This window comes from Sceloporus occidentalis, unplaced genomic scaffold (genome assembly GCF_023333645.1).
Source record: "Sceloporus occidentalis isolate IW3139 unplaced genomic scaffold, rSceOcc1.0.p SCAF_7, whole genome shotgun sequence".
In the NCBI taxonomy this organism is placed as follows: Eukaryota; Metazoa; Chordata; class Lepidosauria; order Squamata; family Phrynosomatidae; genus Sceloporus; species Sceloporus occidentalis.
Window position 1 is genome coordinate 88,715,772 of NW_028316987.1, and position 15,443 is coordinate 88,731,214.

Here is a 15,443-nt window from a genome sequence, read left to right on the forward strand (position 1 = left end):
GGTTCGATATTGTATGTTTGTAAAGCTTATGGACTGGAATGGACAGGATGGCCCTTGTGGTCTCTTCCAACTCTACGATTCTATGATTGCTTCTCCATGCTGATGAACCATCAGCCTAATCCAATTCTATTTCATATGAACTGAACTTCAGTTTATTGGCTATCATTCCTTCCATTACCATGACCCACTCCTGATCTAGCATTTCTACTGTTTTACCTGGATGTGATGAAACAAAGAAACAGATTTTTTCATGTGAAGTCGAAGGCTTTGCATGTATTCTGTGCTGATGGCAAGCCTCAGGCTGGGAGGCACATGCAAAAGAGGATTAGTGTCTGCTAATTGGTGATCATTATTTGCTGGGAAAGCCCCTGACTCTGAGTGATTTTCCATTTGCATTTGCTGAGTCCTTATTTTGCTATTCCTCAGGACTGGTAGCCAAATTTTGTTCACTTTAAGGGTTTCTTCTTTCTGGTTGAAATTATCCAGATGTTTGTGGATTTCAATGGCTTCCCTGTGCATCCTGACATGGTAGTGATTGGCATGGTCCAGAATTTTTCATCTCTCTAAAAACCTCAGTCAAGTTAAATAGTGGGGGAAGGACAGAATGTAATTGCCAATAAATTGAACAATAATCTTCCAATACAAACGTCTGGACTCAACTTTCCAGTTAGGAATAGAACCTGTGCACCAAAATATGTACAGAGCCCATCTAGGGGGATACTATGATCATTAGTACTGAAAGTCACAAAGAGGTCAGTTCAAGAGATTCGGGAATCATACTAACTTTGTGTTTTGCTTGGTACTCACCAAAGCAGTCTTAGTGCTAGAAATTAGAGATGCCTTCCAACCGAAATGAACCTTCAAATTCCATCTCATTAGAGAGTGCCTAGAACAATATAGCAACCACTTGCTGAAGCACATTGCTGAAAAAAGAATATTAGTGATCAGCTAATTTTAACAACTATTTTGGAGCATTGTATCATGGTCTTTTTAGAGCAGTTCTTAAGGTACTAGATATGTTCTATGTCGCTATTTGTTTACATTCTCAAAATCTGAATGCTATTGTGGTATACAGATATATATATTTCAACTAATCCTTTCTCCCTCTTCAATTTAACTTCCAGATGGATGCACACAGTCTGTCAAAACTTAAGCACAGAGGAGGAGGTTGAAAGCACAGCTGACAGTGGTTTTGACTGTACCATGTGTAGGCCATATATACTACCAGCAAATGGTAATTTGTTCATGGGATATTTAGTAGTACTGTAGTTGGTTTTGAAATATCTATTTATTTGTTAATCTATCTGTCTGTCTGTCTAATCCATAATGGTAGATGCTGAATTAATTGCAAAGATGTGCTTGAGAGAAATAATTTATTTTACCTTGCTTTTTAGTGGGGTAAAATAAGTAATGGTAAATAAAACAGTTAAGGAAAGAAGCATGGCTAAATTTCTGTTGTTCATGCATCATACTTTTTTGGTATCATACTAAAGACTTGAATCCACTAATACTAGAAAAAATGTGCTTTTGGAGGTGTTGAAGGGTAGAGACTGCAGTGTAGGTACCATGATATTGAAACCTAGGATTATTTTCAGTTATGCAAGCAGAGGACTGTACTAGACTTAGGTCCCATACAGACAGGTCAAAATAAAGCTGCTTCGGGTCACTTTGGAGCTATGCTGTTTCAATGATGCATGCGTCCTAAGAGTCTGGAAGCTGTGCCAAATCTGTGCTCTAGTCCTTAGAACTGGAGCATGGCTTTGGCGTGGCTTCCGGCCTCTTAGGACGCATGCATCATTGAAACAGCATACCTCCAAAGTGACCCAAAGCAGCTTTATTTTGGCCTGTCTGTAAAGGGCCATAGAGACTCTGATGGACCAAACTTCCTGGCTTATGTCTGCTGCTTCCAAAAATATCATGATTAGTGCACATAATTTTTACTTTTTATACTGGGCCTTCCATTGTTTTTCTAGAACTAATACACCATAAGATAAATAGATGTCATCTCAAACTGTGATCAGTCCTAAAATTAAAATGTTTATTACTGCAGTTTTGTCACGCCTGCACTAATGGAACAGTTGAATAGTTGCAAAAGATTGATGAAGGGTATCAATATCAAAAAGGGACGTTGTAGACAATGGTTCAGAATATTGTAATTGAACTGAAAACATTAAATTTTCTGTTCATTTCATTTTTCAGTGCCTTCCACAGAATGCTGTGAATCTTCAGCTGCAGTCCAAATTATAACAAAAGCAAAGGAATTTGGTAACTTTTAACATTCTTGATTCCTTCCCTCATGGTTTTGGCTGCTATATCTGTGTCACTCCTAAAACTATGGCCATAGTACATAAATATGTGTCACAGTTCTTTCTAATGATTTCATTATTTGTCACCTCATCCCCCTTTATTACTTAGTTTATTTAAATTTGGGCCTTCTCTATCAAGTACTTGTTTGCTGAATAAATATGCAAATGCTCTTTAAAACTGAGCAACTTTTATGTTAAAATAATTCCCTAAGTGAGTCATAAACTATGTTCAAAATTATAGTGGAGGCCGCTAAATTAGTTTCAGGCCCTCTTGTGACTGGCTTCTTAGCTATAATTTTTAGAAGGCAGGAATACAGTTCCTTAAAGTTAGAGAACTAAACTAACAATAACAAAAACTACTTAATGTTCATTAAGCAAAATTATTAAACCTATGTATTCCTCTTATGGTTCATGCAAATTTCATAGACCCACCGAAGACATACACTCAGGATGGAGTCTGTTTGACAGAAACAGGGATGTCTCAGTTACAGAGTCTTAGTGCAGTTGTACCAAGAAGAAAACGGACCAAGCCAAAGCTCAAGTTGAAGATTATCAACCAGAATAGTGTGGCTGTACTCCAGACACCACCTGACATCCAATCTGAACACTCAAGGGATGGGGAGATGGATGACAGTAGAGGTAATTGTTGTTCTGTGCTATATTTTCCTATTAGCAATAGCAATGTTTTCATAATGTTTCATTGTAGTTGCAAATGTCATTGTTCAGATGATTTGAAATGGAACTAAAAACAGGACTCAGGGTGGCAGTATGCACAGTGTCCTTATCCCATCTCTTCTAAGCTTAAAGTGTTCGGTCAGAAATAAGTTCTTTTACAACACAGATAATTGTTCATTATCAGCATGCAGAAGCCCATAGATTTTTTTTGTTTGCAACTCACTAACCCCTACCTCCACACCCTGGCTGCCTTGGGAGAACCTTTAGCAATACAGCCTACATTTTGCTCTTTGTTTTGATCAAAGCAATCTTCTTTTCTTGGAACCCTGCCAATCTAATCACCTTTACTCCCTTCAGGTACCCTAAGAGGGTAGTCCGCTGCCTAACCAAAACCAAAACCATTCTTTTTCTCTTGTGAATTGGCAGAACATACTAGATTCTAGGCCAGCTCTGCAAGAATGATAACAACCTATTCTCAAGCAGAATTGGAGATGTGGGTAACATAAATGTGAGAAAAGACTTTTACATTTAAAAGTCCTTAGTAAACATTCATTCAGTGGCCCTTGCCCAATTTTGCATATGGGCCTTGCCCAATTTTGCACACACACATACCCCAAAAGCCTCACAATGAGCTCATTTTTTCTTCAGAAGAAGGACAATCATGCTTCTTGAAGTCTTCAAGAAATGTCATTTTCTGGCCTCTTTTCAGTTCAGCTGGTGATGAAGGATTCTGCCGAGGGAAAATTCTGAACCTGCCAGCTTCCTCTACTCTGCCGTAGACAAAATTACAGATAGACTGCTTGCAGTCACAAGCAGCAGTGCAATCTTGTGTCAAGTTGTTAAATGTAGATATGAACGTACACTCAGTCTTTTAGTCCACAAGCCTAGCATTGTCTCTTCATTCTGATCATAGCTTTCCATGTTGTCTGAGATTCTTTGATTGAGGAGGTGCTATGGTTCTTTTGTGTTCAAAACATGCTCTCTGCCACTGTACCATGTGCCCTTTTGTGTTCATATGTAACTGATATAGAAACACCTGCCATTTCTTGAACATAATTTATTTGCATCTGAAAAGAAACGGTGCCTCCTCCTTTTTGTGTGGCTAGGTTAGGTTTATATTCCATACTTGACTCCAATGGCTGAATGTAGTTACTTTCTCTACTGTGCACTTCTTAGTGTTTCATAACAGGCACTTCATTTTAAAGATGTAGGAAACAGACAGTGTTCTTGTAGTTTATCTTGATAAATTTTATTGTATCCTTACTGCATGAAGAGGAAAATGTAATTGTGTGTACAAGTAAATTCTTAACAGGTAAATTAGGTGTCAATTTTTATGCTTAATGGCCTTTGGTCCTGGGCCAGTTAAAAGGAAAGAAAACAAAATGGCTGGAAATATATGTAATCCTATTGTAATTTTAGTGCAGGGACCGCAGGTAAATGGGAGAGCAATGAAAAATGAGCTCTTGCCCTTGCACCATAGATAAACTACATTATGTGAGCCAGTATTTCCCAGGACTCTTCTCCCACAGTGGTCTAAAGAAGATTTAGTGGTGAGCATGTCTCTTTCTCATACTTAGAAACAGAAAATCCAGATTAGACTACTTCAGATTCCTAATACCTTTATTAGCAAAATGATTTTAGACTTTCGAGATGGAAAAGTTATATAAGGAGGCATGGTGCTTATAAATGTATTTTGGCTTTCACAGAACAGCTGACTGAATACAGAATTGACAAATAGTAAAAATAAGGGTTCATTAGATGGAACCTACATTTAAAGTCATCTATCCTGGCTCAGCCATGTAAACCCACTGGGTGGCCTTGTGCAAGTCACACTCTCTCACCCTCAGAGGATAGCCATGGCAAAAATCTCTCTTGCCAAGAAAACCCCATGATAGGTTTGCCTTTGTTGTTAGCTGCCCTCAAGTCAGATTCATGGCGATCCTGTGGATAAGACATATCCAAGAATCCCTATCCTCCACTGCCTTGCCCAGATCCTGCAAGACGTTGCCCATAACCCCCCTTATTGAGTCTATCCATCTGGTTTGGGGCCTTCCTCTCTTTCTTCTGCTCTCTTATCTTTCCTAGCATTATTGTTTTTTCTAGTGATCCGGGTCTTCTCGTTATATGGCCAAAATGTGATAGTCTCGACTTGATCATCTTTGCTTCCAAGCAGAGCCCTGGTCTGACCTGTTCAAGAACCCATTTGTTTGTCTTCTTGGCTGTCCATGATATCATCCTAAGTACTCTTCTACAGCACCACATTTCAAATGAGTTGGTGTTCTTTCTGTCTACTTCCTTCAGTATCCAGCTCTCACATTCGTACATGGTAATTGGGAATATAATGGTCTGAACAATTCTGAGTTTAGTGCTCAGTTGTACGTCTTTGCTCTTCATTATCATTTCCAGTTCTTTCATAGCTGCCCTTCCAGTTCCCAGTCTTCTTATTTCTTGACTGCAGTCTCCATTCTGGTCAATGTTTGATCCTAGATATGGGAATTCTTTATTTCAGGCTCCTCATTGTCTAGATTGAATTGGTGTATTTCTTCTGTGGCCATTATTTTTGGTTTTTTTTTTACGTTCAGCATCAGACCTGCCTTTGCACTTTCATCTTTGACCTTCCTTATTAACTGTTCCAATTCCTGAATGTCTTCTGCTAATATTATGGTGTCGTCCGCATATCTTGGATTGTTAATGTTGCTTCCTCCTATCTTCACTCCTCCTTTTTCTGATCCTAATTCTGCTTTTCTTACGATGTTTTGAGCATATAAGTTAAACAAGTAAGATGATAGGATGCATCCTTTCCTGACCCTTAGTTTGCCTTTGGGTTGTCATAAGTTGGAAATGACTTGAAGGCACACAACAACAATAAATTACAGGGATATTGTTATCTTAACTTTCATTGGTATAATAAGACTTAAAGATACCTATGGAATTAGGACGATAAGTTAATTAAGTTCTTATAAAATAACTTGTTGTTAATATACCTATGTGTCTGTCTTGGCTTGTACCACCTTTTACCAACCTCTGCTGTTATGCCAGCTCATATCCTTTTTGAAGAAACAGGACCTGCTTTCATCTAATGCCCAAATAACATCCAGGATTAATTTTTGCAATTTGCTTTACATGGTACTGTCTTTAAAAATTGTTTGGAAATTTCTCTTGGTTCAAAAAAAGAGCAGCAAACTATTTGTAAGTATGAATAACTGAGAAATCATCCCACTTAAAAGAGCTTCACTGGTTTCTGGTTTGTTTCTAGGCTTGATGGAAAGTGCTGTTTGGATCTTTAAAGTCCTAAACACACACAGCACAGACACACACATACACACACAAACACCAACCGTACCTACAGTTTTTAAATGCTTACATGACTTTTATGAGTTTTTCTGACAGTTAAATATTGTTTGGTGCTTCTGTTCAATGTCTTCTGAAGTACAGAGGGTGAGGATGTGGGTTCAAAATTTTTCAGTTATGGGATTCTGCCTCTGCAGCTCCCTATCTCTGATGAAGCACTTCCATAACAGCATTTATTCTTTCTAGATTTAAACAGTGTTAGATTTTTTGTTTGTACAACTGGTTGTTTTTGTAGCTGACTCAAGTCTGTATTTACTATTTCAGTGTGTTTTATCTGTTTAACATTTAGATACAGTTGACCCTCCATATCCAAATTCAACTGTCCACAGATTGAAAATATTCCAAAAATATTTAAATTCCAAAAAGCAAACCTTGATTTTGCTATTTTATTTAAGGGAGAACATTTTACTGTGCCACTGTATATAATGGGACTTCAGCATTCATAGATTTTGGTATCCACAGGGGGACTGGGAATTAAACAGTAGCAGATACCAAGGGCCCACTACGGTGTTATTATGCTTATTTTTAAGTGTGTTGTTTGCTTCTGACTGAAAGCTGAGGCAGAAATGTAAAGATAGAATGACAAGTCCTTTTATAACTCTTCTTTTTATTATTACTCAGAAGGAGATCTCATGGACTGTGAAGGAAAATCAGACACAAGCCCTGAGCGGGAAACTGTAGATGATGATCCTAAGGGAATAGAAGGAACAGAGGGGATCAAAAAGAGAAAGAGAAAACCATACCGACCTGGTAGAGTATATGCTTCAGATGCTTGCTTATTCATTATGCCTCTGTTTTAATGAAATGTGTAAAGAATCTTTCAACCTATAGGTGATATATGTTGTTCAAAAGTATCCTGTTTCTTGTGTACTGGAGCCTCCTCTAATCCAGTTAGGATTTAATTTACTATCTCATTATCAAGATGTGCATTCCAAAGTTACCAAACAGCAGGAAACCTGCCCTTATCACACTGTTAAGTAATAATGTTCAACTGAAATTTTCAGTTTGATGGTTAAACCTGTTAAAATGTTGGCCTGCTGTTTTAATTGGATAGATTTCTTACAAATGAATGCTTCAAACCATATAATATTGAAGAGTGTGTTGGGAGGCATCTTTTAAAAGTAACACCGCTTGATTATACCATCAAAGCAACTTTCATTTTTATTAAAGCAAATAGCTTCACCATGGTGGCTAAGTAGCTTTCTCTACTGTTGCTAAAATACCTACAACTCGTGAAGCAGAATTATTTCAGGTGCTCAAAAAATTAATATGATAAAAGGGGACAGTCTCTTAGGCTTAGTTCATAATAGTTTTCATGAAATTGCTGGAATTCAAGGGGTAGAATTTGAAATTTCTTTTTCTGTCAATAGACTTTAACTATGCAAGGTTAGTTGTTGGATAGATACATGCCATTACAGCGCGCCCTATGCAGCTTTAACCTTATGCAGAAGCTTAAGCCACAGGAGGTATAATGGTGTGCATTCCCATACCGCGCCACACACAGGAGCATTTTTCCCCATACACCGGGGGGGGGGGGATCCAGAAAGGATCCCCTGTGTATGTGGAGGGCCCACTGTTGTTGCAAGTTATTGAATCCCAGCTGCAATTTTACTGGGGGGAACCTATATTTTGCTGGCATGCCCAATATCTGTTAATATATATCTGTTCCCATGCAGTCCTAGAGAGGTTTTTGTCATAGCTACTCCTAGAGCCCAGTCTCACTGCCACTTAAACATTTAAGATGGCCAATAGTTGCTGATGCTAAGGTGGTATTAATATTAATAAAATCAGTTTGATTTCTTCAGTACTTCTATACATGAGCAGACATTCCAGATGCAAGAAATCCTTTTTGTATGCAAAATAGAGGCATAAACTTTAAAATGACTCCTTGTTTGATCTACTCCTCTTCTTGCTTCTTCTACCCAGTCATCTATCTTAATTCCATTTTCTTTTCCTTATTATTTTCTTTCTTGGTTTTTCATTTTAGCCCCCTTTTAATGTTAAGAGGATAGGGATGGCTTTGTCTCAGTGCAGTTCCTCACTACTCAAGGACTCTGGCTAGCAGAGGGGAAATTTTTTTTCCCTAACAGAGAAAACAAACTCTAGTATAGTTTTTATTTTTATTTTCTAAGATATTGATATGGAGCGGGGGCTCAATACAGCATATTCTTCTCCAGTTATCTATTTTTCACCCAAAACTGGACTGGGTTAGTATCAAGAGAGAAGACACTAATTTACCTCAGTCTCCACTATTCATGAAGCTGCTATCTGGCCAGTAGATATGGATCCATGGAAAACAGACTTAATGCTGTTTTTCTACTATGCAGCTTTCTCAATGTCTATCTTTAATATTCTTGGTATCAAGTGTTGTGCTGGATTTGATTATTCTTTCTTGAAATAGGAAAGTAGAATTACTTGGAAAGCTCCCATGGTCAGGATTTCACCCCACATTTTATGTTACTTCTGAGATTTCATCTGTTATCATTCAGTTGGGAAACAGTTGAAATAGATGTTTTCCACCAGAATAAGTTGAGAAGTTACTTAGCAAAGTTATTGATACAGTACAACTTCAGATTTCTAAAGCTGAACATCTTTAGGTCCTTCCTTCTGAAGATAACTGATGTCTTCCTGAGTTCATCTGTGCAGTAAATTCCCTTTCTAACATCCTTTGAACAGGTTTGGGTTGAAAGGAAAATTCCCTGAGGAGGCCCATCTCACTAACAAGCACTCAAATAGGCTGTATTATCTGACCTCTTGACTGTATCTGAAGTGTACGCTTCCCATGGCTGCTCTCTCCTTCTGTAGCGGCTTAAATAGGATGTGATGAACCAACTCTTAGAAAGATCTTTGATGCCTCAGCTGCAGACATCAAATCTTCACCAGCAGCTTCCATCTTTGTCAAGATTCAGCCACTGCATTAATTAGATTTCTAGCCTTAGCATCTTAGAAGAGCTTTATTAGTAATCTCAAGAAGCTATTCTTGCCTTCAGTATTTTATAGTAAATACTGCAATATTTTCCCAGAAGAACTGTTCCCTCTAGTTTTTGGCTCATAGCATTGGTTATGAACAGAAAATTCAAACACTACCTAAATACCACTGCATTTGTCACAGCTATGTTTTTGGTGACATCTAAAGGTACGGTAAATCTCTTCACAAGAGATGTCTAAACTCTCTACTTCAGGCTTTCATTCTACAATTAGTCTTGTATCCCTTTAAAAATGATATTTTGCTACAAGTGTGGCATAGTGGTTTAAGTGTTGGACTATGACTGGAGACCAGGATTTGATTCCCAGTTTGGCCATAAAACCCACTGAGTGACCTTGGGCAAGTTACATGCTCTCAACCTCAGGGGAAGACAGTGGTAAACCTCCTCTGAACAAATCTTACTAAGAAAATCCCATGATAGTTTCACCTTAGGATCACTGTAAGTCAGAAGCTACTTGAAGACACACCACAACAATGGGTCATTACACAAATGCCCAAGCCAATATGCTAATAATAATTTAAGTGATGGAAGGAACATTCTGAGTGATGCAGAGGTGCATGTTAAGGAAAAATAAATACCTTCATCTTGAATTTCCTTCATATCTAGAAGATCTCAGCTATAACTTGTTCAGTGTTGAATTTTATCAGTCAGTCAAGGTTACTTGATCCATCAGTTTTCTTTGCCTTTGGGGAATAGTCATGCAGAAGTGAGAGTTATCTTAGATTTCAAAATTTCAATTTCAATTGACAGTTTTATTTGTCAGAAAGACTTTTCATATGGATACAGTTAAATCTTCTTGGCATATAGCATTTATCAGCCTTAAAGAAGCAAGCTTCTGTATATTGAGTCTTGGATATCACAGATGCTAGGACTTTATGAACAGTACACACTAGTATGTGTACATGGCACTTTCTTTCAATCTGTCTTCAATCCAAAGGATCTCTGGGATCTCTAAGAAATAATGGTAGCTCACCATACCTTTACAAAGTTAGGAGAATAAACAACTCAGTGAGATGTAAGCATCATAATTCAAGCTTTCAGAAGGCATCAGCAAAACCTTAGGATCACCTGGTATGTTCTAGCAGAAGTATATGTAACAGATTTACCTAAAACCCATTTCTACCCTATTAAAGTTCTCATGGATTTTTTTTAAACATTTGTAAAAAGCCACATAACTGTCTTATATATTATGTGGTAAAATTAGGTGCCTAATAAATGTATGCTGTGTACCCTCTTACATTCTCTACTTAGTGGCCCATAGAGCATTTTTATATGTGAATGAATATATCTCTGCAATGTTTTATCTCAGTTCAAGTTAAACTGTATGCTGTGGGTTTGCATGTGTTTTTACAGGCATTGGTGGATTTATGGTACGCCAGCGGAGTCGCACTGGACAGGGAAAAACAAAACGATCTCTCTCTAGGAAGGATTCTTCTGGCTCCGTATCTGAGCAGATACCTTGCAAAGATGAAAGTAAGATGAAAGTAATTAAAAGCATCCATTGCTTCATCTAATGCAACAATTATCTCATATTTTACATTAACACCAATCTTCTTCACTATTGGACTGCTATATTGGACTATTATATTAAAATCTATTTTAATGTCATTTTACTGAACTAACCATTATTTTCCCCCACATCTCTATTTTCTAAATTGTCCTTAGTTCATAAAGAGTAATTGTATACGAACCAGTTTTGAAAACTCCTATTTGCTTTTAGTTTGGAAGTGTATTAGTAGCCAATAAAATTCTTTTAAGACCAGTGTTAGATGGTATGATGTTTTAATCAGCATTCTAGCTGTTGCATTGGACGCTAGATGCAATAATCTAAGCTCAGATACCAGATGATGAACAACTGTGTTTAGGATATTCCTGTCAAAGCTGGCCATGGACACTCTAAGCCACGGAGTTCATGGGTCTCCACAGGCAGAGCTGGTTCTACAGGTACTTACAAGCTGTCTACTTGCTCACTCAAGGAAAATGCAAACCCTTCCCAGTTACACTATAGCCTTCTTCAATGGAGCAGACACCACCACCCAACATTGTGGAGCTTTTACCACCTCCTGGACTCATTCAATCCACTTCTGCTAGTCTTTGCCAGTCAGGATGGGTACAGGTCAAACTTAAATGTGGTAGGATGGGCTAATGAGAGCATCTCATCTACATCATCAAGCCACAACTACTGAAAGCGATCCCAAGAAATATCACCAGATGGAACACTGACACATCCCCAAGCCCTGTGATATGACATCTGCCCAAATACAAGCAAACATTTCCTTGAGGCTTCTAAAAAATATTACAGCAAGTAATCAAGGGCTGTAATCCTGGTCTCTCTGAGCCTGGTTACAACAGATTGTTCACCACTTAGAATAATTCTGCTGGGCAGAATGTCAAAAGATAAGATTGTCATGTTGTTAGTGCCTTCAAATTGACTTCTGGTGATCCTATCATAGGTTTTTCTTGGCAAGATTTATTCAAAGGAGTTTTTCTGTTGACTTCATCTTAGTCTGAGAGAATATGGTATACCCCACGTCACCCAGTGGGGTACCATGGTTGAGTGGGGATTTTCACTTTGGTGTTCTAGTCAAGCACACACACAACCTCTACACCATGCTAGCTGTCAGAGAGAAAGCAAGGTTGATAGTACATCAGAAGCAACCTATTCTGTCTTTTTGGCCCAGAACAATATACAGTCCCTCAAATACCATGTGGGGGAGATGAGATTATTATGGATGATAGGATGATAATGTAGATATGCATATTTGGTATTTATAGGTTGGAGTGAACAGCTACCAGATACACCAGTTGATGAAACTACTCCTGTTTCTGAAAATGTAGAAAAAAATAAAAAACGCTACAGAAAAAAGAAAAACAAGCTTGAAGAAATCTTTCCAGCATACCTGCAGGTACTGTTATTGCTATGCATACCATGCTAAATATTTGCATATATTGAATGAAATGTTCATAGTGTAAGGTATAGTTTCTATTATGTAATTGATTATCATTCTGAGTTGGATTTGATTACACACAAATGCTTCAAAAACCTTGTTCTTGCTATTAAGAATTAAAATGGTAGTTTATTAATCTCCTAATTCTTCTTTCTAGGAAAATAGGATACATTCAGATACCACCAGTTGAAAATACCTTATCTTTGCTTGAAACAAAATTTGCAGAGCGGTCCTTATAAACAAATATTTTATTAGAAGAGAAGTCAGAATACTAACATTTTCTGTATGCTACTTAAATAAAACTTTTATGCTTCAGTCTTACGATAATTGAATGGAAGGAGTTTCTCATTCCCTCTTCTCTGCCATAGTTGCCTGTACCTTCAAAAAACTTTTCTGAAGGATAAGGACTTCTGAACCATGTAGAATGGGTTATGGCGGGCCACTGAAAGAAGGGAGAATGGCCCCAGATTGAAAATTTTCTTCCATTCATGTAGAATCTGTTCAAAAGTAGATAAGATATTAGCCCATTTTTTATACATATGTACATTAATGTTTTAGATTATTTTTTAAAAAAACACATAGATTTAATATATATCAGAATACATTAAGTCTTACCCAATAAACGAATATATGGTTTTCTGTTCCATTTCTCAAATATGGGGAATTTTGCAGATTATAAAGCAACTTTAATAGCACATGAAAAAAATATGTTTGTTTTTTAAACTTTCAGGAAGCCTTCTTCGGAAAAGATCTTCTGGATACTAGCAGACAAAATAAACCAAATTTAGATCATTTATGTGAAGAAAGCCTTAATATTTCATGCAAAACAAATCTGAGCACAAACTTCTTAGATCCATCTTCAGATCCCCTTCTTAGCTCAACTTCTACACCAACTCCATCAAAAGCTGGAACACAAGGTATACAGACTGGTAGATGTGCATTATGTTGAGAGCTGGGAAATGGGAATAGGCTTGGGGTTGTGTTTTTTTAAAGGACAGATTTTAGAAAGATTGGTTGTGCACATGGGAAGAAGCAATTGTAGGTAAATTCACCAAATGATGCTGCTATTTATTTTATTTATGATTCTACGTTTCTCCCAGTACTAAAAAACCCAGATTCAACTAAAAACACAAGTTATAATATTAAAACAGATTGCCATATTAAAACAAATGAATTGAAAAAAGTTTAAAAATGCAGGGAAGTGCAGCATCACCCCATTAGAAAGCCACTTTTTCAGCAGCCAATAAATTATCAAAAGCTGCATGAATAAAAAGACCTTTATATGCCAGCGGAATATCAAAAGTTTATTTTATTCATTCATTTATTTTAAATATTTCTGTATCGCCTTCCCAGTCCACAAAGGCTCCCAAGGGACTGAACAAATAACCAATTAAAACAAAAAGATAAAACATTTTTAAAACACATTAAAATACTCTTTAAAAAAAACTCGTAAAAAACAAACTAAACCAGTTAAAAACAATCCTAGAATCCAGTTTTGAAAAACTTAAAACAACAAATTATACCTCATCCATCAGCAACACCTGTCCCTGGAAGTGATTGATGTTGCAGAACACAGTGGCATCTTTAGCAATAAGTTTAACTTTCCTTACCCACTCTGGTAAGTCTTTGCCCCACCTCCCCACCACACTCCCCTCTCTAGGTAAATTGATAATGTTTCCCTTTATTTGAATGACAATGTCCTACATAGCTTGGACACATAATTAAGTATTTATGGAACATAAAATTTGTTCCATAAACAGTATTTATGGAACAATTTGAAGAAAACAAACAAGGTGACTTGAGACATATTGAGAAACACTTGTGGTTACCATTTACTATTCCTTCCATTTTAAATTTCAACAGAAGCCACCCGGATTCCCAGTGATTGGGCGGCATATAAATAAATAAATTATTATTATCATCATCATCAATCTCCTCAGATACAAATACAGTTCCTTCCTCCTTTACCTTTGTTTCCACAAACCTCAGAAAGAAGCACCTTATACCTCTCAATCCAAACCCTACATCAGCTGTTATTTTTTACTCTCCTTTTCAACAGTCAGAAAATCAGTAGCCATGTAAACTAAATAAATAAATCGAATCTTTTTGTTACTAACATAACCAGTTGGTTTATATGTGAAAATAATGCTCCAAATAAATACCATTTTTCAGTTTTGCCCAAAACCTTTTATTTTCTCTGGGAAAAGAAAAGATACCTTTTCTTCCTTCATTGCTTTAAATTTTCTGGAAAGATTTTATTTCTAGCATCAATAGTAACATACACATCCTGGTTCCCATAAGGTATCTAATATCTGCATTGCTATTAAAACCTATTGCCCTGATTCAAGCCATAGATGATAACATCCACAGGTGATAGTGTTCATTGGGGGGTGTAATTCAACAGGTTCATATTATAGCCTCACTTTATCATTCATGTGTTCAAGAAAAGTTAGTTAAAAATCAGTGGCAGTGTCTTTGTGAGACTGAAATGTTTTTCTTTTAGTTTGTGATACTGTCAATTCTGATGTTTTGAGTATGCCAAAGATACCTGTTTTTAATGCTTTGTGATTTTTAACTGGTTTTACATGTTTGATACCATAATTTAATTACATTTCTAAGTTTTATATGTTCTTGAATATTTCACTATATTTATTTTAATTATTGCAAGATGCCTTGGTAGATTGATATATATAAATAATACTTTATGTAGGCATTGCTGATGACCCAATAGCTGCTCTTGTGCTGAACAATGATGACGACATTCTTGGAATTTTTTCTGATGATTTAGTGAAATCTGCAGATCATTCAGGTATGTGCTAATTAAGTTCTTGTTGATTTTGTGAAATGAATTCTGATTTATAACCTCAGCATGTACAGTGTTTACAGTTATATCCAATTAGTTGTTCATCTATCTGTATATATATGTTATGCCTTAAGTATGCTTCAGCTGGCAAATAACTCCTAGCTCTTGCTTTCAGTATCTCAGCCCTTTATTTTACTGTCACTTTACTTTATTGATATGCAGGTAACTTTTAAAATTTTGACAGTGTCTGTCACAACTATGTACTGTTTCAGCATGCGGCTGTAGGTACTTTTGATTTGTGTTCTTTCTTGCCTTCCTCACTCTTATTTTCCCTTCTTATTATAATCATCCATTTTATCTGATTTGGATCCTG

At 36.8% G+C, this 15,443-nt stretch overlaps 1 protein-coding gene across 4 annotated transcripts in view; it reads left to right on the forward strand.

Moving 5' to 3' along the window:
- Positions 1 to 15,443, forward strand: part of KMT2C (lysine methyltransferase 2C) — a 192,561-nt gene that overhangs the window by 122,117 nt on the left and 55,001 nt on the right. For all 4 annotated transcript variants that reach the window (XM_089533592.1, XM_089533593.1, XM_089533594.1 and 1 more), the window contains 8 exons: positions 1,125 to 1,234; positions 2,200 to 2,265; positions 2,733 to 2,945; positions 6,954 to 7,082; positions 10,673 to 10,792; positions 12,095 to 12,225; positions 12,998 to 13,184; positions 14,978 to 15,076. In XM_089533592.1, coding sequence (XP_089389718.1) covers positions 1,125 to 1,234; positions 2,200 to 2,265; positions 2,733 to 2,945; positions 6,954 to 7,082; positions 10,673 to 10,792; positions 12,095 to 12,225; positions 12,998 to 13,184; positions 14,978 to 15,076 — 1,055 coding nt within the window. The remainder of the gene's footprint in view (positions 1 to 1,124; positions 1,235 to 2,199; positions 2,266 to 2,732; positions 2,946 to 6,953; positions 7,083 to 10,672; positions 10,793 to 12,094; positions 12,226 to 12,997; positions 13,185 to 14,977; positions 15,077 to 15,443) is intronic.